Source organism: Lampris incognitus, chromosome 7 (assembly GCF_029633865.1).
Source record: "Lampris incognitus isolate fLamInc1 chromosome 7, fLamInc1.hap2, whole genome shotgun sequence".
Lineage (NCBI taxonomy): Eukaryota > Metazoa > Chordata > Actinopteri > Lampriformes > Lampridae > Lampris > Lampris incognitus.
In genome coordinates, this window is record NC_079217.1 from 23,808,852 (window position 1) to 23,836,769 (window position 27,918).

Sequence of the window (27,918 nt, forward strand, 5' to 3'; positions counted from 1 at the left end):
TGGCATCAGCATGAGTTCACGCAAGGTACTGCCTATTTCATTACCATTTCTTATCTTTATTAAACAACAGTTTTGTTTTGCTTGTCTATTTTTGCCTCTGATGTAAAGGGCCTTTGAAAAAAAGCATCTGATGTATTATTATTATTATTATCATTATGTATTATTATAATTAAGTCTGATGTATTATTATCATTGTTATTATTACCCTTCCATGTCCGAGACCTATACTACGAAGCCGGATTTGGGGTTAGCGAGGTCACATCAGGTTTGCCTCTGGGTTTTCAGAGTCACGACGGTGGTTCACTTTTTATTGGGGTACATCGCCATGGTAACTTATGCTGCACACCTAACCTGCTCCGGAGAAGATATCTTTGTGAATACAAGCACCACCTACTGACCATCCAATTCTCTTGGAAAATGGCATTACCATTCCTAGAAGATCCCGTGGACCTCGGTGCGTGAGTAGTGAGAGGGTCACTTAGGAAGGCAAGACTTTCAAGAGACTGACAAAACCCTTTGCCTTTCCCTGACGAGCATTCATATGAAAGACAGATTCCCAGAGGAGGGAATGTTATGCACTTTCAGTCCTGCAGACTGTAGGCATTGACTTATTTTTTTTTTTTTGTTGCTACAGGTACCTTTATGTATGCTGTGGGTGATGCGGAGATCCTAAGCAAAAACACAGTCAGCCGCGTAATTCACAAGGTGGTTCTTCTCTAACAGAGCAACTTGATGCGTTTATTGTGTTCCCACACCACTTGCCTACACAGTCTATAAAAGAGGGCTTTTATGAAATAGCAGGTAGACAATAACTTAAGTTGACCACTTGATCTACAAAAAATGTAGACCCTATGACGTTTATTGTTATTAAATGCCTACTCCTTTCATAGGGTTGCCCATAGATTGCACCCATCTCCCCATCACAGCATGTCTAGGTGAGAATGAAGGCACTTTTGTCAATCGCAAGTCATTCCACAGCATCAGCACTCAGGTAAAGGATAAATAAGGATACTCATTGTTTGGTCCTACTTGCACATTGCCTGTATCGACACTAAAGGTTTGCAGAAAACACAGTAACCTGGGTAATTAAAGGTCATTCCTTTTTAGCACATATGGAAATATTCACACAGCAGTTATAAAATTTGCATGTAAGCCTTCTTACCGGTTAGAATTATATTTTTATATTTTTGTTCTTCATTTGCTCCTAAGACTGCTTAACACTTCTGGGGTTTCAGCTGAAAGAATAAGGCTAAAATTGACTTATTTAAGAATACATCTAAGCAGCACATTAATTTAATGGAGTACACAATTGTAATTATAGTCAGATCTACTTGTGCCTTTATGATGGGGCAGTGATAGTGATTAGCCTATTAACTTACGCAGTCACACAGTCTGCAATATTTTGCCAGCTTTCCTTCCTGCATTTGGCAACATAAACTGTGTTGCTTTTAGCTTGGATTACAGCTGTTATCAAATTCTTCATATTTGTTTAATATTATAGTTTGCTCATCTTGTGTAAGATATGTGGCTCTGGTAGACTTGTCCATGTTTTCAATTGGTCATAGGGCGCAAACACCGGCCCTTTTACGTGAACGCACTCATAGCTAGATTGGGAAAACCTGGGTTGGCTTAACGAATTGATACCAACCGTCGTTACATCGCTTATGTGCGACTGCGGTTGTTAGGCTTAGTGAAACCAGCTAACGAAAAGATATCCTGGGTATGTTGAACTTGCTTCATAGAATAGGCCTCCGGATAGGGCGGCCCTAGGTGTTCAATAGACTCCAGTGTCAAACCTCTTGCAGCGGTGTTTGACACCTAGAGCTTCTTTACCTAGCACTGACTTTTTATTTTCCTGGGACGGTTCATGAAAATATAGGATTATAAATGAGATACAGGTTAGGAAGTAGTTACATTCATGGTTAGGGTTAAGTAAACATATACAGATTTGTTTACTACGATACGTTTACTCATAATTTCCTTTGTGCAGGCGTAGAGTATTTTGTTAGACCCCGTTATGTTGACAAAAAACTATTAATGTCAAATATTTTTGGAAAATCTTATTTACTTATATTTGGAAGGCTACAATTCTTGTATTGTAAGGTTGCAATGTCAATATCCAAATTTCAGTGCAGCGGTTTGGAGAGGATGCTCCCACCCTCTAACTTGATTGACAGTCTAAATCGCAGGCATTCTGGGTAAAAATACCTGCAGCGGCTACATCATCCGCCTGCACATCATTTTGCTAACATTAGCTGTCGTTATTTTATCAGGATTTGCAAGCTGTGATATTTAAAAAATCCCACTTAATGCCAGGTCACCATACAGTAACATGCTATCATTTACAGTGTGCTGTACGCTCTCATTACAGTTAGGTTAGACACACACCCATATTACTGTCCGCCATCATTCACATCAGGATATGCCAGCATGAGCCAACCTACTTACCTGTCCAATAATAAGAATGCTATCTCCAGATTTGTATGACATTTTCCAACTCCAAATTCTCCAACTTCACTTTTCTCCAACAATCAAACTCCATCAATCAAACTAAGTGTGTGTTTTTGTTGCGGTGCAGTGGACCCACGTGACTCAGCAGCGCTACTAGTGGAGACAAACTCTGCAGTTCATATCTAGGTTTAGCGCTAAGGTTAGGTAGTGGTTAGTGAGGCTGCCATACAATGGTTCGGCTAGCTCCAGCTAAGTTTATGAGAAATATTTCTTAAAATGTGCTGTGACGTAAACTACCGCAATGATTCAAGTGACTTGACCAATGAGGATGCACTGACGATGTGTATATTTCCTTAATGTTCATATAATACCCTGAACCAGCTTAGTAAAAATGTTCTCGCAACCCCGCGCTGCCATAGACAGACCTGGAAGGGTACCTTGTGCACAAACGCTGACGCCATGGGATTTTGCCAAAGCTTCAATAAACATTTGGACAACCTGGGAATGGGCTCTAATTTTCCAACAGTCTAGGCTAATTTCTTACACATCCCTGAGAAACTGCGCACCAATCCTCACTATCCTCCACTCTCCTGCCGCTCCATCCTGCTGCCCCCCTCCCTCCCCCTGTGTCCAGCTTACCTTCCAGCAGTATGATGGAGAAGTCCTGGGCGGTCTGGCCCTTGCGTGTGGCAAAGCACTGATAAGCCCCAGAATGTCTCTTTTGGGCAGCGGATATGAAGAGAGTTTCATTATGGGCCCCCTGGATGGAGAAGTGCTGGTCCGCCAGTACAGGCTCTGTGTTGCGGTACCAGGACACGGTGAAGTGGGGGGAACCTTGGACGGCACAGGACAGTATCACGGTGCTGCTGATCCCCGTCTTTAGGTTCTTAGGGGACAAAGTGACCCGCAACGGCTCTGGTGAAAAGAAGACCATGAGACAGAGAAAAATGAAAAGTTTGCAAGATAAAGAGAGAGTGATAGAAAGCGGGAAAAAAGATAAGGTTGTAGACAGAGGGAGAGAAATAAAGGGAAAGACAACAAACAATAGAGAACTTGGAAAAACAAGGACAGAGATGAATGGTGGAAAAGAGAAGAAATAAGACAGAAGAGAGGACATTTCCATGTCAGACAATACAGTGTGGTAGACGGCAGTGAGTGTGTTCTTACATTTCCTCCCTTTCGAACTTATCACCTAAACATGTGAAGAACATGTAAACTATGTCAGCCTATCTCAGGCTTGGGTATCACTTTCATTGCTGAGCTAAAGATAACAATATGCTGCACTGTCCATGCAGCATGATTCATGTTGTTATGGGGTTAGATTTACAGTCTATACTTTGTGTCAGGGTTCTGACATTGTCTGCATGTGTATTGGAGAGATGGGGCATTACAGACAGACAGCGAAGGGGAGAAAATGTCACTGAGCAATAAGGCAGCTGGTGTTAAGTGCTGGAGGCTGCTGAAAGCGTGTGTGTGTGTCTACATCTGTGCGTCCGCGTGCGCATGTATGCGTGTGCAAGTGCATGCATATGTGTGCGTCCGCATGTGTTTAGATGGATATGTGCACGTTTGTCTTCAGAAGCATTAACATAGTATGTGTGTGTGTGTCCATGAATATCGTCAAAGGTTTGTGCTTGTTTGTCTGTGTGTGTACACGCGCTTATGCAGCCTACCTCCAATGCCCTGTCAGAGTTGGTTTGTGCGCTGTGCGGTGACGTGCCCCGTGGCCAGTTGTCTCAGTGTCCACTAACCTTCCCCTTTCTTCTTCCCTACCACCCTCCTTCTTCTCCTTCATCCGCTCCCCACAGCAGATGTGTGACACCGTCTCTGTCTGTGTCACCCACCCATCTCCACACATATCTCTCATTCATGCTTATAACCTTGTGGAATATCTTCTTTCTGTCTCTCTCTCTCTCTCTCTCTCTCTCTCTCTCTCTCTCTCTCTCTCTCTCTCTCTCTCTCTCTCTCTCTCTCTCTCTCTCTCTCTCTCACACACACACACACACCCATGTAAATACACACACGTGTGCACGCATACACACACACGCGCGAGCGCGCGCACGAACACACACACACACACACACACACACACACACACACACACACACACACACACACACACACGTGTAAACACACATGCTCAGTAAGCAGAGACAGACCCACATGACCAGTGTTCTGCTCTGTCACCACTCTGACGGCTCGGTGGGGTTTCGGAGCGGAAAGGCGGAACAAGCCGTCTTTGGAGATCAGGCTCATGCTTGGGCATGGAGTTGACGAGGGGCCACGAGAAAGTCAGCAGAGCCTAAATGATGTCTCCATCCCTCCTTCTTCTCCTCTGACCTGACATGACATCTATTACTACACCTCTGTCTCGGTCCATCTGACTCTTTCGCCCCATCAACACTGGTCACTACGGCCTGTGTGCGGCTCTGGTTGTATTAAAGGAGGGGTTGTCTGAATCTTTTGTGGAAATATCCCTTTATTATCTATTACCTTTCACTTATAAAACTTTAATTTTTGCTTTTTATATTGTTTTTTTTTGCTTCCCAAATATGTTGAGGTGCTTGGTCATCTTCTTGGAAACCTCTCCTGCCCTGTGTTTCGTCATGTACCCACCTATGACGTTGAGGTGCCCCGTCACTTCCTTGGAGCCGAAACTGTTGGTGACCTCACAGATGTAGTTACCACTGTCCTCCAGCCTCAAGTCAGAGATGGTAAGGCCAGTGAGGCGCCGCGTCCAGCGGGAATCTGCAGGCAGTGGGCGTCCATCCTTTAGCCAGCGGATGGTGGGGTTGGGATATCCAGAGGCGATGCAGGGCAGCTCCACACTGTGCCCCACCTGCACCTCCCCAGATTGGAAGCTGTCCAGCACTGATGGGGTGGACTCCGTAGGGTCTGAAGGTGGAGGAGGTTATTGCTGAAAAATCTTCAATATATACTACACAGATCAAAACTGTATGCCCTCCCTAATACTGGATATGTGAGAGAACATTTTGTGATATGTAATGTCCTCACTAAATGTTTTACTCTCCCTGCTTAGGCTCATTCATTTCAAATTACAGAAATAGTCGTTGCTGCATCATCCTGTTGTATGTGCACTGTGAGGTGATGGTGTTACATGCATTAAATGTGCATTGCTTATTGAGGTATATGCTGCTAATACATGTAGAGATTAAACAAAACTTTGTTTTGCCATTGTGAAATCGCTGTTTTTTTAATGAAAGCATTTCTTAAGAGACACGGTTGAAATTTGTAAGGGTAGATTTATTATAAATAACGAGAGAGACATGATCATTTCTCTAGCTTTCGGTTCTTATTCAAAACCATCTTCAGAAGAAAACTGCAGGGATGTTCAAACAAATATTTATATACAACACGTATCTTCACAGATTAATCAGTGACATCAGGTTAGCTGCAAAGTCATAAACACTACACAGTCTGAGTTCTTCTGAGGTTCTCAGACTACTGCAGAAGGAGGGTTTATGTCAACTGATGGAAAAGCACCTCCTTGAGAAGTAAAACATCCAATTATTTTCTTTGCTCTATTATTTTGATGTTGTGGGATACTGTCCACGCATAATCCACATTTTCTTTAATTGGCTTCACTTTTGCCTCGGTTTTTCGCTTTTCATTAGCTAGTTTGTTAGGGTTTCTCAGTACATATAGTGATAGGTTTGAATTTGCTGCAAGTTGTCTTTATGCATGCTCAATAATCCAGGTAAGGAAATCCCAGAAAGTTGAATCAGTTCATCTGGACACAATGTTTATTGAGAGAAATGTTTCATCACTCATCTAAGTGACCTCCTCTAAACTGACTGCAGGTATCCCCACCCTTATAAACAATACAGAGACCCTGGCCAAGAGGATGGTACAACACAGAAGCTCTAATGCATCAGGCCAGCACTCAACAGTCTACACCCATCTACAGGCCAGTGGCCACTCTTTCAAGGATGAGGATGTGCACATCCTTCATAGGGAGGAACGCTGGTTTGAATGGGGAGTCGAAGAGGCCATCTATGTGAAGAGGGAACGACCGTCCCTGAACCGGGGGGGGGGGGGGGGGGGCAAGAGAACATCTGTCGCCATTTTACAATGCTGTGATTGCAACATTCCCTAATCCTCTGTGAATAGTACACATGGCCATTGAAACTCTAGTTAATGGTCACGGCAGTTTGCATATGAAGCCGATCGTTGGTTTTGGTCGTTATGTCACTGTATTGTTTATAAGGATGAGGATACCAGTGGCGGCTGGTGCTAAAATTACTTTTGGGGGGGCGCAATTTACTTTGGCGCAGCACACCTGACAGCTGCTTTAATGTCCACACAGTCAGCATTATTAAGAAGGACAAGCCTATAGATTTTATCAGGGTTCGTAGATGGTTGATGATTGACAGTTGAGACGAGGCATCGTGGTGGGTATGAACATGATTGACAGCCACGAGAATTGTCCAATCACATGAGATCAAAAAACATTAAAACAATACCAATTCGCTGCCAATAAAAGTGGGAGTGTCTGGGGTACAGTTCATGAAAAATCTGAAGAAACCAATTAGACAGCAGCCTCAGGTGACCTGCTCACCAGAAGTTTGAGGGCTTACATAAGGTATCGTTTGGCCAGCACCCCTCACCCAGGAACTATATGTATTCAGACAGAAATCAACCAAATATCACTTGGAACCAATATTTAATGGCTGCTGATAGGCGCTCACAGGCTGAAAAACACTTACTTCATAATTATTTGCATTATACAACAAAATCACATTTAACATATTTAAGTAGATTTTCATCTCTTGATGTTTGAAGGGGGCGGTGCCCCAGCGCCCTGTCCTGGCCAGCTGCAACTGGGGGACACCTGCATTCAGTTTAGACTGAAGAGGTCACTTAGATGAGTGATGAAACGTTTTTTCTCTCTCAATAAACGTTGTGTCCAGATGAACTGATTCAACTTTCTGGGATTTGTCACAAGTTGTTCGATCTTCATGTACCGCGCTGTGCATGAGAGAAATAATAGAGCAAAGCATAAAAAGAGCTATTTTACATCTAAAGCAGAGCAGGATAAGTGGTTCGGATAATGGATGGATGGATGGAAGCACTCTACCATCAGTTGACATAAACTGTCCTTGAATAAGTGGTCTGAAACTCAAACTGTTTAGTTGTTAATGACTTCACCGGTAGCCCACCTATAAGCACACCTGCTGTATATAACCGATTGTTTCATTCTAAAATCTCTGTAGCTGTGTCCCAAATCCATATTATACACTAGTGTTAGTGTATTATATAGTGTAGCGAATTCAGGGGGCAGCCAGGAATCCGCCACAGCCGGGAACCGAACTCGGATAACCCGCACAACGGGCAACTGCACTAACCAGTCAACTAAAGGGTCCGACCTGTTAGCCAAGGGCTAGCGAGTCTAGTCATCCATGGTCATTACACTACCCCCTCCTTTGGGAAGCGTGTCTCCATGCCTCAGCATATCAGCTCCATCATGCCTCTGAGTGCATATACTTCCAATGGCCTCACAATCTCACCATCCCACTTCTGACACCAATGCAGTGAATTCAGAGGGCAGCCGGGAACTGCCGCAGCTGGGAACCGAACCTGGATAGCCGCATCAAGTGCGACTGCACTAGTTGACTGGTTCAATTCCCAGCTGCAGTGAAGGCTGGCTAGCTGCCCCCCTGAAATCACTACATTGGTGTCAGATGTGGGATGATGCGACCATGAGGCCATTGGAAGTGTGTGCGCCCAGAGGTGTGAGGGAGCTGATATGCTGAAGCGCGGAAACGCACTTCCCGAAGGAGGTGGGTAGTGTAACGAGCACTGATGACTAGACTCGCTAGCCCTTGGCTAACGGGTCGGACCCTTGAATTGACTGGTTAGCGCAGTCGCACTCGTAGCTGATTATGCATATATCTGTGAAAAATTTGTAAAAAAAAAAAAATGTGTGCAATGCGTGTTTTTTCCTGATAAAAGAGAAAAAAAGCGCAGTCACCCATAGTCTGGGCTACCCGGGTTTGGTTACCAGCTGCGGTGGATTGCCGGCTGGCCCCTTAATTCGCTACATTAAGTCAAGTCAAGTCAATTTTATTTGTCTGGACTATGTACTAATCTCCACAGTATACACTTTTGAAAAGAAAGTACTAAAGTTGCGGGGATGCTGGAGCCTATCCCAGCAGTTATTGGGCGGCAGGCAGGGAGACACCCTGGACAGGCTGCCAGGCCATCACAGGGCAAAAAGGTCCCTACGGCCCTGACAGCAGGATAAGCGGTTTGGATAATGGATGGATGGATGGACGTACTAAAGTTTCTGCACAAACAGGAAATAACACGACGTGTGCCTAGACGGCATTGAAACCATGTATGTATTAGAGGAGGGTTTCTGTGCAACGTCATCACAGAGATGCGTGCACAACCAGGGGGCAGAAAGCAGCTACAGCGCAGAGATTTTATCCAAGATAGAGCTCAGATACAGCAGAGATGATGTGCAGTTGTTGTGCAATAAACTGCACAATCCTCCAAAAGGATGGGTGGAAAATGTTCAACATTCCAAAGAGATCACATATCTTTGCATGTGACCCCTTTGGAATGTTGAACCGCTTTGCCCCCTAGCTGCGCACGCACCCAGTAATGTTTGTAAACAGGAAACCCGAACCGGATTCCGGATCCAAAAATGGTGTCCGGGTTACTTCCGGGTACACGGGGCCCACTGAATATGCGCAGTATGCCTCTAGGCTATGAGAACGAGCGAATTGCGTTCAGGATCCGGTGCTGTGCGTTCATGAATGCTGCGCTAGCGGACCTCATGGATGCATAATAAGACTACTACTCCAGTATCCACTTGGGACACAGGGTGTATTTTTCTCCTGTTGATAGATTTAAATTAAAAACCGAACGCTGGACAACTGATCATGTCTCTGCCATTAAAACTGGTGCGATCAGAAATGGCATGATTGTTTCACCCAGCGATGTTTGAACTACAAGATCTTCACGCAGATCTACGAGATCCTCACGCAGATCTCTGCACAGTGCTTAATGTACATACATTAACATTATGGATTGAGCGTGACCGGGCGGGATTAAGAGTAGCCCTGGCTGATCACTGCGTACCCTTGACGGAGAGCCGGGCTCCATTGCTCTGGCGGGTCTCTCCACTGTACTTGTGCTTGGTGATGCAGCGGTAGGTGGACAGAGCATCCTCCTTCTGCACCTCTGAGATGTACAGAGCTCCAAACGAGGTCAGGAAGAAACGGTTACCTGAAGAGGAGAGAAGAGAGGGAGAGGAGGGAAGGACATGTTACGCAATACGTTTGGGTGGCAGATAAGGTAGGAAGGTCGGAAGAAAACAAAAGACATGTTGATACAACTCAATTGCCTTTGCGCTCTTTATTTTGCACTTATTTATTACTGGACATTTTGATTCCCATTGTGGATCACGTTTTATACGGCTATTAATGTAGTTTGTGACAGGTATGAGAGTGCCTAACCACCCCATCAAGAGATGAGGCCTTGAAGGAGATATAGCTCCAGTACCATAAAACAAGAAGAAAGACGGTGATACCAGGCTCTAACGCATTTTATTGTGTCGTTTCTCATGACATTCTACAATGACATGAGCCACAAAATTTCCAAAAGTCATCCCGATTAAAATTTGCTTAGGGCGGCATGAAATCCAGAAATAACACAAGAGAGTCAGTAAAATGGTGTATGTACATGGTTATGCTATTGAAGAATATCTGTTAGGCCCCTAAAAAAAACAAGTACATTTTATAGCCACTTGTTAAATATGGAAGTCTGTGAGACTTTGGCGATCTTGGGGAATGACTGTTGACGTTTTTTCAAATGTTTCTAAATGCTATTTCCTGTGACCTTTGTAGAGGGTACCTTGAAGCTTTTGGTTTCGCCAAACCCTTTTCATAGATTGCACAACATTTTCCTCACTTTTTCCTTTTCTCGTGATTGTAAAAATAGCCGCTTAATTGCCATGACCCCTGGGATGTGGGGGAAGTCATAAATGCTGCTGAGTGAAGAAGCAGTGCACGTCAAGTACATGTGCTTCTTGCACAGACTGAAATCCAGATTTCAGTTGAGAATATTGGTTTTTTGAGAAACCAGTTGGTTCAGAAGAGAGAGAGAAAAAAAGAGGGGGTGGGGGTATGTACATGCCCTCACAGGGCCTAACCACAGCACTTAGAGAAACACATGGGAGCTTTTAAGATGGCAGCTATCATGTCCTGTCCGTCTAGTGAGACGTACATATCGAACAGAGGTAGAGAAAAAGAGGAAGAAAAAAGAGGGAACAGAGGAAGGCATGCAAAGTGTGAATATTTAATGTGTGCATGTGTGTGTTCGTATGTCTGTGTGTGTGTGCCTTTGCATTTACATTTGTGCGCTCTCATAAACGTCGATTAGTGTCATATTCATGTCACATCAGTGACTGTTTGGTGTGTCCCTGATTTATCTATATGTCGATATAAAGAGACTGTGTGTGTGTGTGTGAGAGAGAGAGAGAGAGAGAGAGAGAGAGAGAGAGAGAGAGAGAGAGAGAGAGAGAGAGAGAGAGAGAGAGAGAGAGAGAGAGAGAAAGAAAACAGAACGGGATAGAAAAATAAGAGTGTATTTCAGTGTTTCATTCTTTCCGCCTCTCTGACTCTTTTTGTCTTCTGCTCTCTCAATGGGTTATTTTGGACAATGAGCACTTCAGAGTTTGTAGGCAGTAGAGAATGTTTCGTTATGCAAACATTTTTCAGTCTGTACACGTGTGAGTGTGTGTGTGTGTGTTTATGTATGTGAACGTCTCAGGTTGTTTGCAGTACATCCTGTTTCAAAGTATCTCTGCAGTGTTTACATGACAACATGAGACCTGGGTAACAGGTAGGCTGCACTGAATCACTGAAAACCTAATATGGGAAACACTCGTGCACACAGAAACATGCAACCACACACACACACACACACACACACACACACACACACACACACACACACACACACAAAGATAAACATAGACACAGACAAATAAGAGCTCCAAGCAATAGGTTAGCATCTGGTCAGCAGAGAAAAGTTTATTCAGAGACATTTAAGGCTTAATTCAGCTGTTTTCCACATTTGATTGTTAATGAAAATGAATGAGAACATCCTTTGGTACAGCCTAAAAACTCTTTACTTTAAACATAATATATTTTGAATTAGACATTTATAAAAATAAAATTTTATTTTACTTCCTTCCCTAAATTAATAAACTCACTATTGTGAGACACAGAGCTATTAAAACAGAGAAATATGATATGATGTGTTTAGCAAGGAAAAAATGCTTTTTGCATTCCATGTGCTGTATCTGCCTGTCTTTCTGTCTGTCTGTCTGACTATGTGCACGGGTGTGTATGTGTGTTTGTTAATGACTTTTAATGTGCCTGAGCATCAATGAATGTGAAAATTCAGGTGAGTATAAATGACCAAGCCAGTGTGTATGTGTGTGTGTGTGTGTGTGCGTGCGTGCGTGCGTGCGTGCGTGCGTGCGTGTGTGCGCATGTGTGTGTGTTGCTGCTGACACGATGTGAGTGATGGAAATCGATTCGCTTTATGGCTCCAAAGCTCCATCCAAAGGAGATATATTAAAACAGAGAGGATAGGCCTGGCTGCCTGCCCTACACACAAAACACACACACACACACACACACACAAATGCACTTAGACGCAAAACAATGCGAACACAGATATTTTCTCTCTCTCTCACACACACACACACGCTTTGTCTCTTACACACGCACACACACACACAGCAATGACACACACACACACACACACACACACACACACACACACACACACACACACACACACACACACACACACACACACACACACACACACACACACACACACACACACTCCATCACTCTAACAAGCCTGAGCCATGAGGGGGACTCAAGCATGGTCCTCCTGCCTCACAGCTGACAAGCATTCACCGACTACACAATATTTGAATCACACCACATGCTGATTAGCTGCAATGAAACACAAAGCACAACATATCAGAAAACTTTCTGTCATGTCAGGTCTATGTCCACCCTACTAAGATAACTATGGCTGTCTGCATTGTTTTATGCAAAAATGCATGTGGGATAGTGTGGGCTGTATCACATGTTTTACATGTGTGTACTAGGGTTGGGTATAAGATTTTGTCACTGATGCTAATGCCTTAACAATTCCCTCTCATCAGTTTTATTCCTTTAAAATGGAGCCATCTTTTCATAGAGGTGGTCAGAGATGGAGCCCTGGCCCCCGTCGCCAAACTTAAGTCAAGTCGGTTTTCTCTGTATAGCCCAAAAATCACAAATTTGCCTCAAGCTTCATTAATCCTCAATAAAAATAATTTTGTTCAATTTGAATGTTGTCTGACTGAACTTAATACACAGTGGAAACCACGTGGTGATCACGGTTACAGTGCTCAGCTACTCATGTTGATCAAAAGTCACAGGACTAAATTACTCCTTTGCTAATAAATGTTTCGGGCATCCGGGTAGCTTGGCGGTCTATTCCATTGGATCGCCGGTTCAAATCCCTGTGTTACCTCCGGCTTGGTTGGGCGTCCCTGCAGACGGGAAGCCGGATGTGGATATGTGTCCTGGTTGCTGCACTAGCACCTCCTCTGGTTGGTCGGGGCGCCTGTTCGGGGGGGAGGGGGGGTGTGTGATCCTCCCATGCGCTACGTCCCCCTGGTGAAACTCCTCATTGTCAGGTGAAAAGAAGCGGCTGGCGACTCCACATGTATCGGAGGAGACATGTGGTAGTCTGCAACCCTCCCTGGATCGGCAGAAGGAGTGGAGCAGTGACCGGGGACAGCTTGGAAGAGTGGGGTAATTGGACAAGTACAATAGTGGAGAAAAAAAGGGGGGGGTAGTCACAAGACTGAATTATTCCTCTGCTAATAAATAATGTTTCAGTGATCAGTCTGTTTAGGGTCTTTGATAGATAGTAAATTAACAAAAAGTATTGTAACATGCACGGATAAGTAGACACATTAGCCCCTGGCTGACAGGTCGGACCCTTTAGTCGAGCGGTTAGCGATGTCTCCCGCGGTGCGGGCGATACGGGTTCGCGTCCCAGTTGCGGCAGTTCCTGTCTCTGCGTGAGTTCAATAAAGGAGACTGAAAAGTTGCCTTTGTGACTACTTCTACGTTTGCCATGTGTCCCAGCTGCGGCAGTTCCTGTGGTTACCCCCCGAATTCGCTACATTGTTGTCAGAAGTGGGATGCGCACGGACGCGCTTCCCGAAGGAGGGGGGATAATATAACGTGCACGGATGAGTGGACACATTAGCCCCTGGCTAACAGGTCGGACCCTTTAGTCGAGCGGTTAGTGATGTCTACCACGGTGCGGGCGATACGGGTTCGCGTCCTGGCTGCGGCAGTTCCTGTGGTTGCCCCCCAAATTCGCTACAGTATATATTATGTTAAAACAATGGTAATTAAGGAAATCTACTCCCATTATACTGAATGGGACCACCTCCGCTCTGACAATCCACCTCCAAAATCACGACATAGCATTGCCACTTTAGTTTTTAAAGGCCTTTGCACTCCAAGTCCAATTTTTTTTCGGATGCATTTTTTATTCACTGATCAGACAGAAAATCCTTACACACAGAAGCCTTGCACACTGGATCCATCGAGTTTTTATCATTATTTGATGGAAAAATTCAATATGTGAAATAAATGTGGGTCCTCAAGCGCTGAGGAATACGTTTGCGGTTGTCTCACTTTTGAGGGGAAAAGAGAAAAATAGGGCCTATTGTGTACATCCAGTTCTGAGAAGGTGCCAACGGTAGGCTGAATTTCACAAAGCTGAGGAATGTCAGGATGTCAGTGGCCAAGTTGAAAAAGAAGAGGACCAATTACCGTAATCTAATTGATCCTGAATAGTGGCTGGCAGTATGTCTTTGGTAGGGACACACAAACACACACGCTAATGCATGCGCATGCACACACACACACACTAGCACACATACCTTGTTAAGCTATTGGAAAAGTATGCACTGCACACATACGATTCCTTAGATGGATGTGAGAAAACGCAGAAAATCGAAACTGTTCAGTAAAACCTACATGAAAGAGAAGAAAACAGAGACTGCGTTCATTTTTTTTAACATGCAACATTTTTTGGACAAAAACAATCTGGTGCGGTGGCATGGGAGCAACGACATGCTTGTTGTGGCTGGTCAACAGTTCTTTTGTGAGAAAATAAGCACACTTGACATTTCATGCAGCAGGCATGTCCCTCCCCATCTGGTTGAATGCAGCCAGACTTCACAGCACTTCTGCAGGCCTTCAGTGCTTCTCTGCTGTGCACTAAACACACACGCTGATCCTACGCTCGCAGTCTTCCCATGCTGTCACAAACTTGCCTGCGCAACTTGTCTGCATGTCCCCGACGCAGTCACATCATGTCACGTGGAGACACAAACGGGGAGAATAACAAACAAAAATCTAGGAATCAATCACAGAAATCACTAAGCGAAACATGTTTCACTCCAGTCTGCGATGTTGCAATCGGCCCTACTGATTCTGGTTCCATCAATACCCAACCCTAGTGTGCAGTGTATACACTCACTGGCCACTTTATTAGGTACAGCTTGCTAGTACCGGGTTGGACCCCCTTTTGCCTTCAGAACTGCCTTAATCCTTCGTGGCATAGACTCAAGGTACTGGAAACATTCCTCAGAGAGTTTGGTCCATATTGACATGATAGCATCACGCAGTTGCTGCAGATTTGTCGGCTGCACATCCATGATGCGAATCTCCCGGTCCACCACATCCCAAAGGTGCTCTATTGGATTGAGATCTGGTGACTGTGGAGGCCATTTGAGTACAGTGAACTCATTGTCATGTTCAAGAAACCAGTCTGAGATGATTCGAGCTTTATGACATGGCGCGTTATCCTGCTGGAAGTAGCCATCAGAAGATGGGAACACTGTGGTCATAAAGGGATGGACATGGTCAGCAACAATACTCAGGTAGGCTGTGGCGTTGACACGATGCTCAATTGGTACTAAGGGGCCCGTGCCAAGAAAATATCCCCCACACCATTACACCACCACCACCAGCCTGAACCGTTGATACAAGGCAGGATGGATCCATGCTTTCATGTTGTTGACGCCAAATTCTGACCCTATCATCCGAATGTCGCAGCAGAAATCGAGACTCATCAGACCAGGCAACGTTTTTCCAATCTTCTATTGTCCAATTTTGGTGAGCCTGTGCAAATTGTAGCCTCAGTTTCCTGTTCTTAGCTGACAGGAGTGGCACCCGGTGTGGTCTTCTGCTGCTGTAGCCCATCTGCCTCAAGGTTCGACGTGTTGTGCGTTCAGAGATGCTCTTCTGCATACCTCGGTTGTAATGAGTGGTTATTTGAGTTACTGTTGCCTTTCTAGCAGCTCCAACCAGTCTGGCCATTCTCCTCTGACCTCTGGCATCAACAAGGCATTTTCGCCCACAGAACTGCCGCTCACTGGATATTTTCTCTTTTTCGGACCATTCTCTGTAAGCCCTAGAGATGGTTGTGCGTGAAAATCCCAGTAGATCAGCAGTTTCTGAAATACTCAGACCAGCCCGTCTGGCACCAACAACCACGCCACGTTCAAAGTCACTTAAATCACCTTTTTTCCCCATTCTGATGCTCGGTTTGAACTGCAGCAGATCGTCTTGACCATGTCTACATGCCTAAATGCATTGAGTTGCTGCCATGTGATTGGCTGATTAGAAATTTGCGTTAACGAGCAGTTGGACAGGTGTGCCTAATAAAGTGGCCGGTGAGTGTATGTGTGTACTCTGTGTGTCCCGGTGTCAGTTCTTACGTGTGTGCATGTCTGCTTTTTTTTTTTTTAATATATATTAAAGTTAATGTGTACATCTTTGCATGGGTGTATCTGGCTATTGTGGCACGCTTAGGTCTGGGTCACGTAGGCTGTAATTTGTAAGCCGGCCCTTCTGTTCCAACCTAGGTATTGAGCCTAATGGGATAATGTGCACTTGGCGCATAACACCCCCCATAACATGTCCCTGCACCCTGTCACAACATGCCTGGCGAGAGAAGGATGGGGAAAGAGCAGGGTGGTGTGCAGTGGTGTTGGTGTCAGCATGGAGAGAGAAAAAAAAAGAGGTTAGGAATGGAGACAGAAAATGAGAGGATGAGAGAAAGAGAGTGATTTGGATGACATTAATGAAACTCTACCATTCCTCCCGCTTTCTTTTCTCTCATCCTCTCGCTCTCTTCCTTTCCCTCTCATTGAGAGTGGTTAACCAGAGTGGCAGATGAAGTGAAATATTCATTACAAAAATCACTCTTCCCTCTCTTCCCTTGACTGCTCTCACCTTGGCCTACTGCGGTCCGCTCCTCACTCGTTCTTCATGTCTCTTCTTGGGTGATATGTATTTCTAGTCATTCTCTGTCCTCCTCCTTTTCTTTGGAGACAAGGGGGACGTGACACAGGTACCGACGGAGAGGTGGAAGACAGGAATGGAGGGAGGTAGTAGAGGAGACGAAGGGCTGACTCCACAGGGAAGAGGAGGAAGGCAGATGGAGATGGATGGAGTGGAGGACAGAGAAATAAAGAGAAACATGCCGATGGGAGTGACAGAGGAGGGAAGGAGATTGAGAAGGATGAGGGTCCTGAAATCACCCATGGATACGAACACCCCCCCCCCCCCCCCGCTCTCTCTCTCCTCTTAAAAGACTCTTCTTTTGGGAGAGCAGATCAATTCTCGTCTAGCCTGCATGTGCCTCCAGGAGTTTGTTGTTGTTGTCATTGTTGTTATTTTGTGTGTGTGTGAGAGAGAAAGAGCTGTAGTAGGCAGGATTAGGTTTTTGACGTCTATCCCACCCCCAAGAGCAAAGTGAAACAACCCCTCTTCCTCATCTTCTTTCTCTCTTTTTTCTCCACATGGCACCTTCCTTCCATTCTCAATATCCCTTCCCTCCTGCTCCCCTCTGCCCACTACCTCTCCTTCTCTGTCTCCTCGCTTCCAGTCTTTCCTGCTCTCCCCTCTCTTTGAGGGGGTCTGTATAAGTAATGTAGTCTGTTCGGCTGATCAGCCTGAGGCAGGAAGTCAAGCCGAGTGCAGAGTGTAGCTATTGCTGGATTTCTTGCAAAGTATGTGTGAGTGTGTGTGTCTATGTTTTTGTGCATGCATGCCATAAACCACACAAACAGTCAGAGAGAGCGCGAGAGCGAGCGAGCACTGAAAAGAAGAGGGAGCCCTGGAGCATTGCTCGTCTTCCCCAATGCTCCCCCAGAGAAAGGAGACCCCTTTCCTTTTCTTTGGGGGTAGAGGGGGTAGGGATGGAGAAGAAGATGAAGCAGCAGCAGTTAAGGCACAGCTAAATATATCCCAATATGGCTGCCATTTTCAACAAATCATCGTCAACTTGGAGAATGGGAGGAATAACAACATAAGAAAAACAAGGAAGAATGCAACAAGACAAAGAAAAAAAAGAAAAAAAAAGACATGTTAATGTAGGATTGCTGGAGCCACTGGGGAGATGGGAGGAGCAGAGGAACAGTTGGGAAACAGGGAGATAAAGGCATACTCAAGAAAAGATCTATTTTTTTCTATACACAAACAATTTTATATATATATATATGGAGATACATAGAAAGGAGAGATAAAAAGAATGAATGAATAAATGAGAGAGAGCTAGAGCGAGAGGAAGAGAGCGAGAGAATTTTGCAGAGAAACAGAGAGGGAGGAAATGGCGTAAGCAGAGGGCTTGTTCTTAGTGCTGCCATGCAAATGAAGGCGGTGCTGCAGCAATGCTAACTAACAGCAATTCACACTGTTGGACTCATCACTTATTAATGCTCCATGGCTTCCTCTCCCTCCTTTCTTTTCTCTCTCTCCCCCCCTCTCCTTTTCTCTCTCTCTCCCCCTCTATTTCCCTATCCCCTGCTTTCACTAGACTCACTCTTTCTTTTTCGTTCACTCTTTTTATCTTGCTCACTGTTGCTAGGGCCCATGCACTCACGTGACAACAGCAGGGTAGGGGGCGCTGCAGTGGCACAGGGTGACATGCGCAAGTGTGTGTTTAACGTGTGAGCATGCGCTTTTGTGTGCGTGGAAGAGAGCGCTGAGGGGTCCATTCGTTAGTGGAAAAATGGAGTCAGCCTTCGAAGGGACAGCGGCGGGGAATAGAGGAGAAGAATGGGGGGAATGGCTTATTGGTTAGACAGGGCCAGAGACTCTGCTCATCGCATCTTTAGGAGAATTACATTGCTTTACATGGCCTTTATGTGCCCTCTAAACCAAATCCATGTAATTGTCCCCATTACTTCTACAGTGGCTGTAATTTTCAAGAGTTAGCTCACATATTTTATGAACGAACCAGCTAAGTGATAACATCAAAACTTATTCTGAGAGTCTTTATGCATGCTCAATAATCCAGGTAAGAAAATCCCAGAAGGTTGAATCAGTTCATCTGGACACAACGACTCTGAGTAGTCACTGAGGAATAGGTTGACTACTCAGAATCATTTGTGTCCAGATGAACTGATTCAACTTTGTGTTTTTTTTTTTTGGGGGGGGTGGTGGGGGGAGTTTCCCCCCCTTTTTCTCCCCAATTGTACTTGGCCAATTACCCTATTTTCCAAGCCATCCCAGTCACTGCTCTACCCTCTCTGCCGATCCGAGGAGGACTGCAGACTACTATGTCTCCTCCGATACAAGTGGAGTCGCCAGCCACTTCTTTTCACCTGACAGTGAGGAATTTCACCAGGGGGACTTAATATGTGGGAGGGTCATGCTATTCCCTCCAGTCCCCCCCCCCCCGAACAGACACCCTGACTGACCAGAGGAGGTGCTGTAATGACCCACACACACCCACATCCGGCTTCCCACCCACAATTGTGTCTGTAGGGACACTCGACCAAGCTGGCGGTAACGCAGGGATTCAAACAGGCGATCCCCGTGTTGGAAGGCAACGGAATAGACCACCATGCCACCCAGATGCCCAACTTTCTGTGTTATTCTGAGAGGTTTGGACCACACGGGCCAACAACAAATGTACCACACTGGCCTGCGCTGCTACATATCTGTATGCATGAACGCACGCACGCACACACACACACAAATACACATAAACACATCCTACATCTGTAACCACATGGTGTTTGTGTGTACACACATGGCTGTGTGGACAGCGAGGCTCTGTGTCTGCACAGAGATCACATTAAGATAAGTAAAAAGTAGACTACACTGTACATCTTTAACTTATTTTCATCTTCCTCAAATCACCTTTTCATTCCTGCCATTTCTCTCTCCTCCCTTTTCTTCTCCCCACCTCCTCTATTCTCCTATCCTACCCCTCGGTCCCTGTGCCCCCATCTCATCTCCCTCAGTCTACGTATCATCACGGTGCTCTTTTTACATTTTAATTCTACTGATTTAGCATCCTGCTCCATCCCCCTTTCTCCCTCTCCTTTCTTTCTCCTCGCTTCTTTTCCTCAAAATTACTATTCTTTACCCTCTCTTTCTTGCATTGTGTCTCTCATTAATGATCAAACCACTATCTCTCCCTCTCTGTCTCCATCCCTTACTCCCTGTACTTTGACTTACTCATTCTACACAATTTGTCCCATATACCACAGTGACAGCGAAAGTGTGGGCTCATGTCAATGTGTGAGGCAGTCATTTTGTGTGTGTGTGTGTGTGTGAGAGAGAGAGAGAGAGAGAGAGAGAGAGAGAGAGAGAGAGAAGAGAAAAGAAACAAAGATTAAATGAGGGACCCAGAAGTAGAGAGATGGAGGAAGTATGCACATTTGTATGAATGTATATGTATGTGTTTGTTTTTTTTTTACAGCGAGTACACTTTTTCAATAAGCCTGGGGCACAGAAAGAGTGGCTTAACAACAGGAAGATCCATTACAGCTATGGTAATGCAAATGAAGAGCACACTTCCCACTTTCCAACCCCCCGTTGTTGTTATAGAATACCAATATCTTTACAACAGACCACATAGTGTTTTTTCTTCTTTTTTTTTTGGTGTAAAATCCTGAGGTCGCACAACACCAAGAGGGTGGGTTGACAACAAAGGTAGAAGTCCTTCAATACATCAGATCAGTGGATATATTAAACACCACAGTTATGTTTAGTCATAATATGGGCATATTCTTAACACTGTTTAGCAGCTATGTCACAACAAGTGCTGACTGAAATCATATAAGTTTTATTGTAAACCCATACGGAGGCCTTCAAATAAAATCCACTCATTACACCAACGCCCAGTTGCCTGAGAAACTCTATGTGAAAAATCACCATGTAATAGCAATCACCTATTAACAAGACTGGATTACCAAACCATTTACTTGGATAATCTTTTATGAAGTGCCAAATATCACCTTTTGGACATACAATGCCTGTATTCGATTACAGCTGCTGCAAATTCACTTTGGCAGAAGACATTAGTTCACAGATGTGTTATGTGATTATCCTATGTGGCCTGTGCCAGCTGTCAATAAGTTTATCGTCCATCCTCATAGGCAAGCCGAGGACCGAGGGGAAAAAAACAACTCAGAAAATGGCTTTTTTTTCTGGAATGTAACATCCATCCATTATCCAAACCGCTTATCCTTACTCATGGTCGCGGGGATGCTGGAGCCTATCCCCGCAGTCACTGGGCAGCAGGCAGGGAGACACCCTGGACAGGCCACCAGGCCATCACAAGGACCTTGCATACAAAAATCAACTTTGTTTGCCACAAGAGGTGTGAGATCCAAGCAAATAGGTAGGTGCTGGAACGAAGGTGGTCTAATGCTGGATTCAGTTCGGGTGGGATCTGTCACAAATAAAGTAGTGACACCACATAAGCATCTCTGTGCTGAGAGGGGAAGGAGCGAAATACAGTGTGTGTGTGCGTGTGATAGAGAGAGAGGAGCACACTGGTGGAATCTATTCTATAAATACCCCTAGTCTTCTGTGCCATGATGTCAAAGGCCCATTTACAAGCCAGTGCTTTTTTCCCCTGAAGCCTTTACTTTCCAAGGCCTATTCTCACCTATTCAGACATAAATACACAAACTAAAACTCACAATCCGAGCTGGCTGAGCCAATAAGCGACATGTGCAATGGCATAGGGCCCCATGGCCAGCAGAGAGTCCCCTAGAGAGAGAGAAGGGGGGGGGATTCACACAACAAACAAAAAAAACAACAACATAAAATAATAAAATAAAAAGAATTATGGCTCTGCCTGGCTGTCTGTCTGTCTGTCAAATCTGATAGATGTGTTGGTACACCTAAATCCAACAGAGCCATTACTAATGTTATTACCGGCAGACAGAGCCGGGTGCAATATTTTTTTTCTCCTAGGATGGTGAAGTCATGACCTGCCCTACTCTGCCTCTGATTGGCTTACCCTGATATTCTTACCCTCACCCAGTGGTTCTCAAACTTTTTCTGTCATAGCCCCCTTTGGTGGAAGAAAAATGTTAATGCCCCCCGCCCCAACAAAACGGTGACAAAATGGGCCAAATTTAACTTTATTTAAATAACATCAAGATCATGCACATTCCTTTCACTTTTCCTTCAGCAATTTCTGTGGTGCAAATAACAAACAAGTTCTACTTCAACTTTATCAAACCTCATTTTGTGACATTTGTCACTAGATTGCTCCATCAGTCTGTGTGCTTTTTCAAAAACAGAGAAAAATTAAATAACATTTAAAAATCACTTCGCTAGAACAATAAAGTGCAATCTTTGCAAAAAAAATAACAAATGCAGATATTTGGGAAAAACAATGAGCAAGTCAATTTGTGAGAGCTCGTCTTATCACTGCGTTAGTGGCTGCAATGAGCTTGTTTTGCACTGCACATTTTTTCAAAACAGGGATGCAGGCTTGGTCCCGCCACTCTCAAGTCATGTTCAATGTTGAGCTTAGATCTGTACATTGTCTTAAGTGAGGCAACAGCAGAAAAGCCCATCTCACAGAGATAGGATGTGGCGAGGGGAAGCAGAATGCCCACAGACCTCCGTCCTATGAGTGGATACTCCCTCTCCACACCAAGCCAGCATTCACTTAGTGTCTGAGCTGTGAAGCTCAGCCTCAGGGTGGAGTCCGATGTCATCTCGATGAACTGGTCCTCTTCAGCAGAGCTGAAATCAGCAGGTGCTGCTTCATTGAATGGATCTGTCACCCAGTCATACTGAGCACTGTTGTTTGGGAAGTATTTTTAAAAGAATCCTCTCAGGGAAGAGATGTGCTCCTTAAGACATGAAATCACTGCAGTGGCTTCAGAATCACTGGTTTCAACAAATTCACTCAGTTTCTCAAAGAAATCAGTATTTCCTTGATCAAGTCGCCTGCCCGACATCTCAAGCTTTCGAGTGAATGCACTGATCTCGTCTGCCAGGCGAGGAAGGTGCTTGTCTCTGCACTGAAGCTGAAGATGTAATTCATTCAGCTTTCCAAATATATCGCTGAGATAGGCCAGTTTCACCAGAAATTGTTCATCACTAAACTTGCTTGCAGCTTCATGCATACGCTCCTCGTCCAGAAACACCCGAATTTCCTCTCTGAGCTCAAAGACTCGAGACAACACTTCACCTCACTGAGAAACAACACAGCTGAATGTTCAGCTTCCATCTCCTCACAAAGTGGAGAGGACAGCCATGCTCTCAGGGGTCTTGTTTTGATGAAACTGACCACGCTAACAACATCGTTCAAAACGTCGTTTAGGTCAGGGCTAATCTGTCTTGATGCTAATGCTTCTCTGTGTATGACACAGTGCGTCCACTGCGCATTTGGCAAGACCCTCTTGATTAGTGCCTGCAATCTCTTCATTTTCCCTGCCATTGTCTGTCCACCATCCATGCAAACGCCTGCACAGTTCTCCCATTTCAGCCCATGTTCTGTCAGGTAACAGTCAAGGAGCCTAAAGAGCTCATCAGCTGTCACTCCACTTGGGACGTGCTTGCAAAACAGCAAATCCTCACACAGTGACTCTGACGTGACAAAGCGAACATAAGCAATAAAGAAGCAGTCTTTATTGCTGTCAGTAGCCATTTCCAATTGTAAGGGCGAAACGTTTGTCTTTCAGTTTTTCAACGAGTTGTTCTTCAAGGTCATTTGAAATATCGCGTCTTGCAACTGTATCACTGGACAGGGGGAAAGCCTTCAATTTTGCGGCACTTGTCTCATCAAATATAGTTGACACCATACCTAAAGCCGCGGGAAGTATGAGCCCCTCTGCTATTGTGTGTGGTTTCTTGCACTGGGCAATTCTGTATGCGACTTTGTATGATGCCATTAGTACTTTGTTGTTCACTGATGCAGCTTTTACAAAGCAATGTTCCTGCTGACGGTATGCACCAAGTTTTCTCTGAAAGAACTCAAGTGACTTATTAACGTGACTGGGTTGTAACGTCTCCAAGTGTCTTCTTAATTTGTTGGGTCTCATACTATCAGCTGCCAGAGTTTTCAGACATAAAATACACACTGGTCTCTCCATCTCCCACCACATTAACTGCGAACCCAAGAGCAAGATAGGCTTCGTCATATTTTCTTAACTTGGTGTTTGGTTGATTACCGTCAGCTAAGCACTTTGTCTTGCTTGTCTCGGAAGCATCGCCTGTCTTTATTTTCGTCCCTGTCAAATATCTCTCCATTCTGTGAACCAACAGATTGTTTTATGAAAGCCCGTTTTCTTGATAATTCCGCCGTGAAAAAGATTCCGACGTCAAACAGTAGTTCCACTCTACACCCCCCCCCCCCGGAGCGCACCCCACAACGCCGACCTAACCAAGCTCACTCATCATGAGTGAACCTAACCAACCTAACCACCTCAACCAATGAAAGCAAAGAGTACCAGCCAATCAGAGGCCCCGCTTCTCCCCGTGTCAAAGCAGGTGTCAAGTCAGAGTTCATTTTAAGTGCATTATCACACCGAGGTATCCCAACACACTTTGCAACAAAAAACAGCATTAATACGAGAATCAACGTCAATGTTTACAACTTCGATGAGGGGATTAAGCGGAACTATTCTTCTGGTCACTGTAGTGGAGAATTGATAGCTCAGAGTGTAGCTGGTTGGGAATGTGTGATCACTGTGAGTGTGGTGCATCGGCAAGAATGCAAAGATGTTATGTTCAAAGATGCTTACTGACAAGTTGGCGCGCGTGTGTGTGTGTGTGTGTGTGTGTGTGTGGTTCTGAAGATGAAACAATGCAAAGTAATCATTGGCAACATTATACATAAATTACAACGGGTAAGAACAGAAGAATACAGCACAAACGTGAAAGCTGTTAGCTACTAACCGTTAGCTGGTGCCTTTCTACTAATCATTACTTACAGAAACCTAACAAAGCAGCAAAGTTATACCCGGTACATAAACAGCACAACTTACATTTCTCTGGACGAACACAACAGGTCTTTCGAGGAACAGGAGAAAACTATAATCAGACTCTCCCTTAACTTGTACGGTAACCCTTAAGTCGCTGGCTTTCGGTCCGTCACTTAAACAGGTCCGATGCTCTCGTAGAAATTAAAGGAAAGTTCCGCTCCACAACGGGAGGCGGTACCAATGGTGATCTACACACACACACACACACACACACACACACACCCATTTGGAACGTTTCTAACAGTCACGAAGAGAAAAAAATAAAAATACACGATGAGAGTGAATTGCGGGAAAAGCAATCAGGCAAACCTATTGTAGCAAATTCGGGGGACAACGCAACCACAGGAACTGCCGCGGCCGGGAAGCGAACCTGTATCGCCCGCACCGCATGAGACATCGCTAACCGCTAGACTAAAGGGTCAGACCCACGAGCCAGAGGCCAGCGTGTCTTCTTACCCATGCATGTTACACTGCGCCCAGCTCGGTGCTGGGTCTCGAAGTCGTAGCTCTGCAGCTCATCAATCCACCTAGCCACCTGGCCTTCGGGCTCCTTAAAGCTGAGCAGCCAGATCAGGGCCGCATGATCCGTCCGCAGGAGAAAGGTCTGGCCATAGAGATAGGGGCGAAAATGATTGAACGCCGCGACCACCGCCAGGAGCTCGCATCGTGTAATGCAGTAATTGCGTTCAGGGCGGCTCAAGACACGACTGTAGTAAGCCACCACTCTCTCTCCCCAAGCAACTTCCTGAGACAGGACGGCCCCCAGCCCCACATTGCTGGCGTCTGTGTCCACGATGAAGCGGCACTTAGGATCAGGAAGGGCCAGGATGGGTGCAGTGATCAAGGCGGTGCGGAGCCGGGCAAAGGCGGCTGCACAGTTGTCGTCCCAGTGGAACTCCCGTCCCTTCCCGGTGAGACGGTGTTGGGGACTGGCAATGGAGGCAAAGTTGCGGACAAAACGTCGGTAGTAGGAGACGAGCCCCGTGAAGCTGCGCACCTCGCTGACGTTTCGCGGAACTGGCTATTTCTCGACCGCCTCCACCTTAGTAGGATCAGGGGCCACGCCTTCTGCCCCAACCACATGGCCCAAAAACTTGGTCTCACGTCGACGGAGGTTGCATTTCTTTGGGTGCAGGCGCAGGCCCGCACCCCGAATGGCTTGGAAGACCTGACGGAGGTTCTCTAGGGCCAGCTCGAAGTCAGCGGCATGAACCAGAAGGTCATCAAGGTAAACCACGCACCGGTTGCGGGGAATGTGAGCCAGCACCCTCTCCATTAGTCTCTCGAACGTGGCGGGGGCATTGCAGAGACCAAAGGGCATCACACGAAACTGCCAGAGTCCCTGACCGATGGTGAAGGCCGTCTTGGGTCTGGCTTCTGGTGCCAGCTCCACCTGCCAGTAACTGCTCTGTAGGTCAAGTGAGCTGAACCACTGTGACGCTGCGATGTGGTCCAGAGCATCGTCAATGCGGGGCAAGGGGTAGGAGTCCTTGCGAGTTGCATTGTTCAGCCGACGAAAGTCCACACAGAACCTCCAGGTGTCATCTTTCTTTTTGACCAGGATGGCAGGGGCGGCCCAAGGGCTATTGGATGACTCTATCACCCCGGCCGCAGCCATCTCTAGAATCATCCGCTCTGCAGCTTCACGCTTGGCAAGCGCTAACCGGTAGGGTCGCAGTCTAATGGGTGGGGTTGTACCAGTGTCGATTGTGTGCTGCACCAGGTTGGTCTGGGTGCACTCCTCTTCGCGTGCAGCGAACATCTCAGCGAACTGTTGGAGCAGGTCTTTCAGCTGTTGACTCTGCTGAGGGTCCAGCCCTTCACTGCTCCACTGATACAGATCCTGGATGGCGGCAACAGTATCCGGCGAGGGTGTCTGAGGAATGGTAGCCTCAATGAGGGTCGTCGTCATTGCTGGTGGGCTGGGCAGTGTCGTCATCCCCTCGGTTGGCAGTGGAGGTGGGGGCGGCGGCGGCATGGTGACAGGTGAAGTTGGCTGGATGTGGATACGTTCCACCTTCCTCTCTGGACGGCGCCGGAGGGCCAGGGTCTCTGTGCCAAGGTGAATGGCATTACTCGACACATCGACCAGAGCCCCCCAGCGAGTCAGCAAATCCAGCCCGGTGATGCAAGGGTCTTGTATTTCAGCCAACCAAAACTCGTGGGTGGCTGCAACTTTCCCTGCCCGCACCTGCAGTGCTCTCTTCCCCAGCATGCTGGTTAGTTCCCCAGTCACAGTTCTGATTTTACAGGTGGTGGGCCTCCACTCTGTCTCTGGCAGCACCCCTGGATGCACAATGGAGATGGTGGACCCTGTGTCCACAAGGGCCTAGCAGCGGTGTCCACCAATGGAGCAACAAAGATAGAGACCGTGTGCGTGGCCCACTCTGCCGATCTGGGAAGAGTTCTTAATGGGGATAAGGTCGGTTGGCTGGGTAGCAGTCTCCCCGCGGTGCCACCCCATTCTAGTTTTCCGACTGGGGAGTGCTACGGTGTCGTGGTGCAGGGGCAGGGCAGTCACGGGCCTTGTGCCCCGCTTCTCCACAGCGGTAGCATGGATCACGAGGCGACCAAGGTCTGAAGGGTGGTTGGCGTGGGCCTGGTTGCTTTCGGCGTGGTGACGGACAAGCCTGGCAGACGACCCCTCTTTCGACGTCTCCTTCATCTGCATGGACCTCAGCCTGATGCACTCGGGGTCTTGGTTGGTTGTGTGGGGCCATCACAGCCTCCACCCTCTCTGCCTCCTCCAATGCAGTCTTGAAGGCTGTAGGTGCCGTGATGCGGAGGTGCTCCTTCAACCTCTCTGGGGAGAGCCCCTGGATGAAGGCACTCGGCTAACTCGTCACGAGCTGCTGGATCGAAGGTGGGGTAGCCACGATGTGCAAAGAAGTGCATGTCTGCTGCATAGGTTCCCAGGGTCTCGCCCTCTTGGCGGCGCCAGCGGGCCAGTCGGTCTCACATGCTGTCAGTAGAGACCCGTTGACCAAAGCGTCAGTCTAAAGCAGCAGCCAGTGTCTCATAATCCTGCTGTTCTGACGGCATAAGGTCGAGCAATACCTGCAGTGCATTCACTTTGAGTACCAGGG

At 46.2% G+C, this 27,918-nt stretch overlaps 1 protein-coding gene across 1 annotated transcript in view; it reads right to left on the reverse strand.

Moving 5' to 3' along the window:
* LOC130115203 (cell adhesion molecule DSCAML1) overlaps nt 1-27,918 on the reverse strand; it is a 133,458-nt gene that overhangs the window by 34,952 nt on the left and 70,588 nt on the right. Inside the window, exons 4-6 of the mRNA XM_056282821.1 lie at nt 9,559-9,705; nt 5,068-5,346; nt 3,091-3,366 (exon numbers count right to left, since the gene is read on the reverse strand). Of these exons, the coding sequence (XP_056138796.1) occupies nt 3,091-3,366; nt 5,068-5,346; nt 9,559-9,705 (702 nt within the window). The remainder of the gene's footprint in view (nt 1-3,090; nt 3,367-5,067; nt 5,347-9,558; nt 9,706-27,918) is intronic.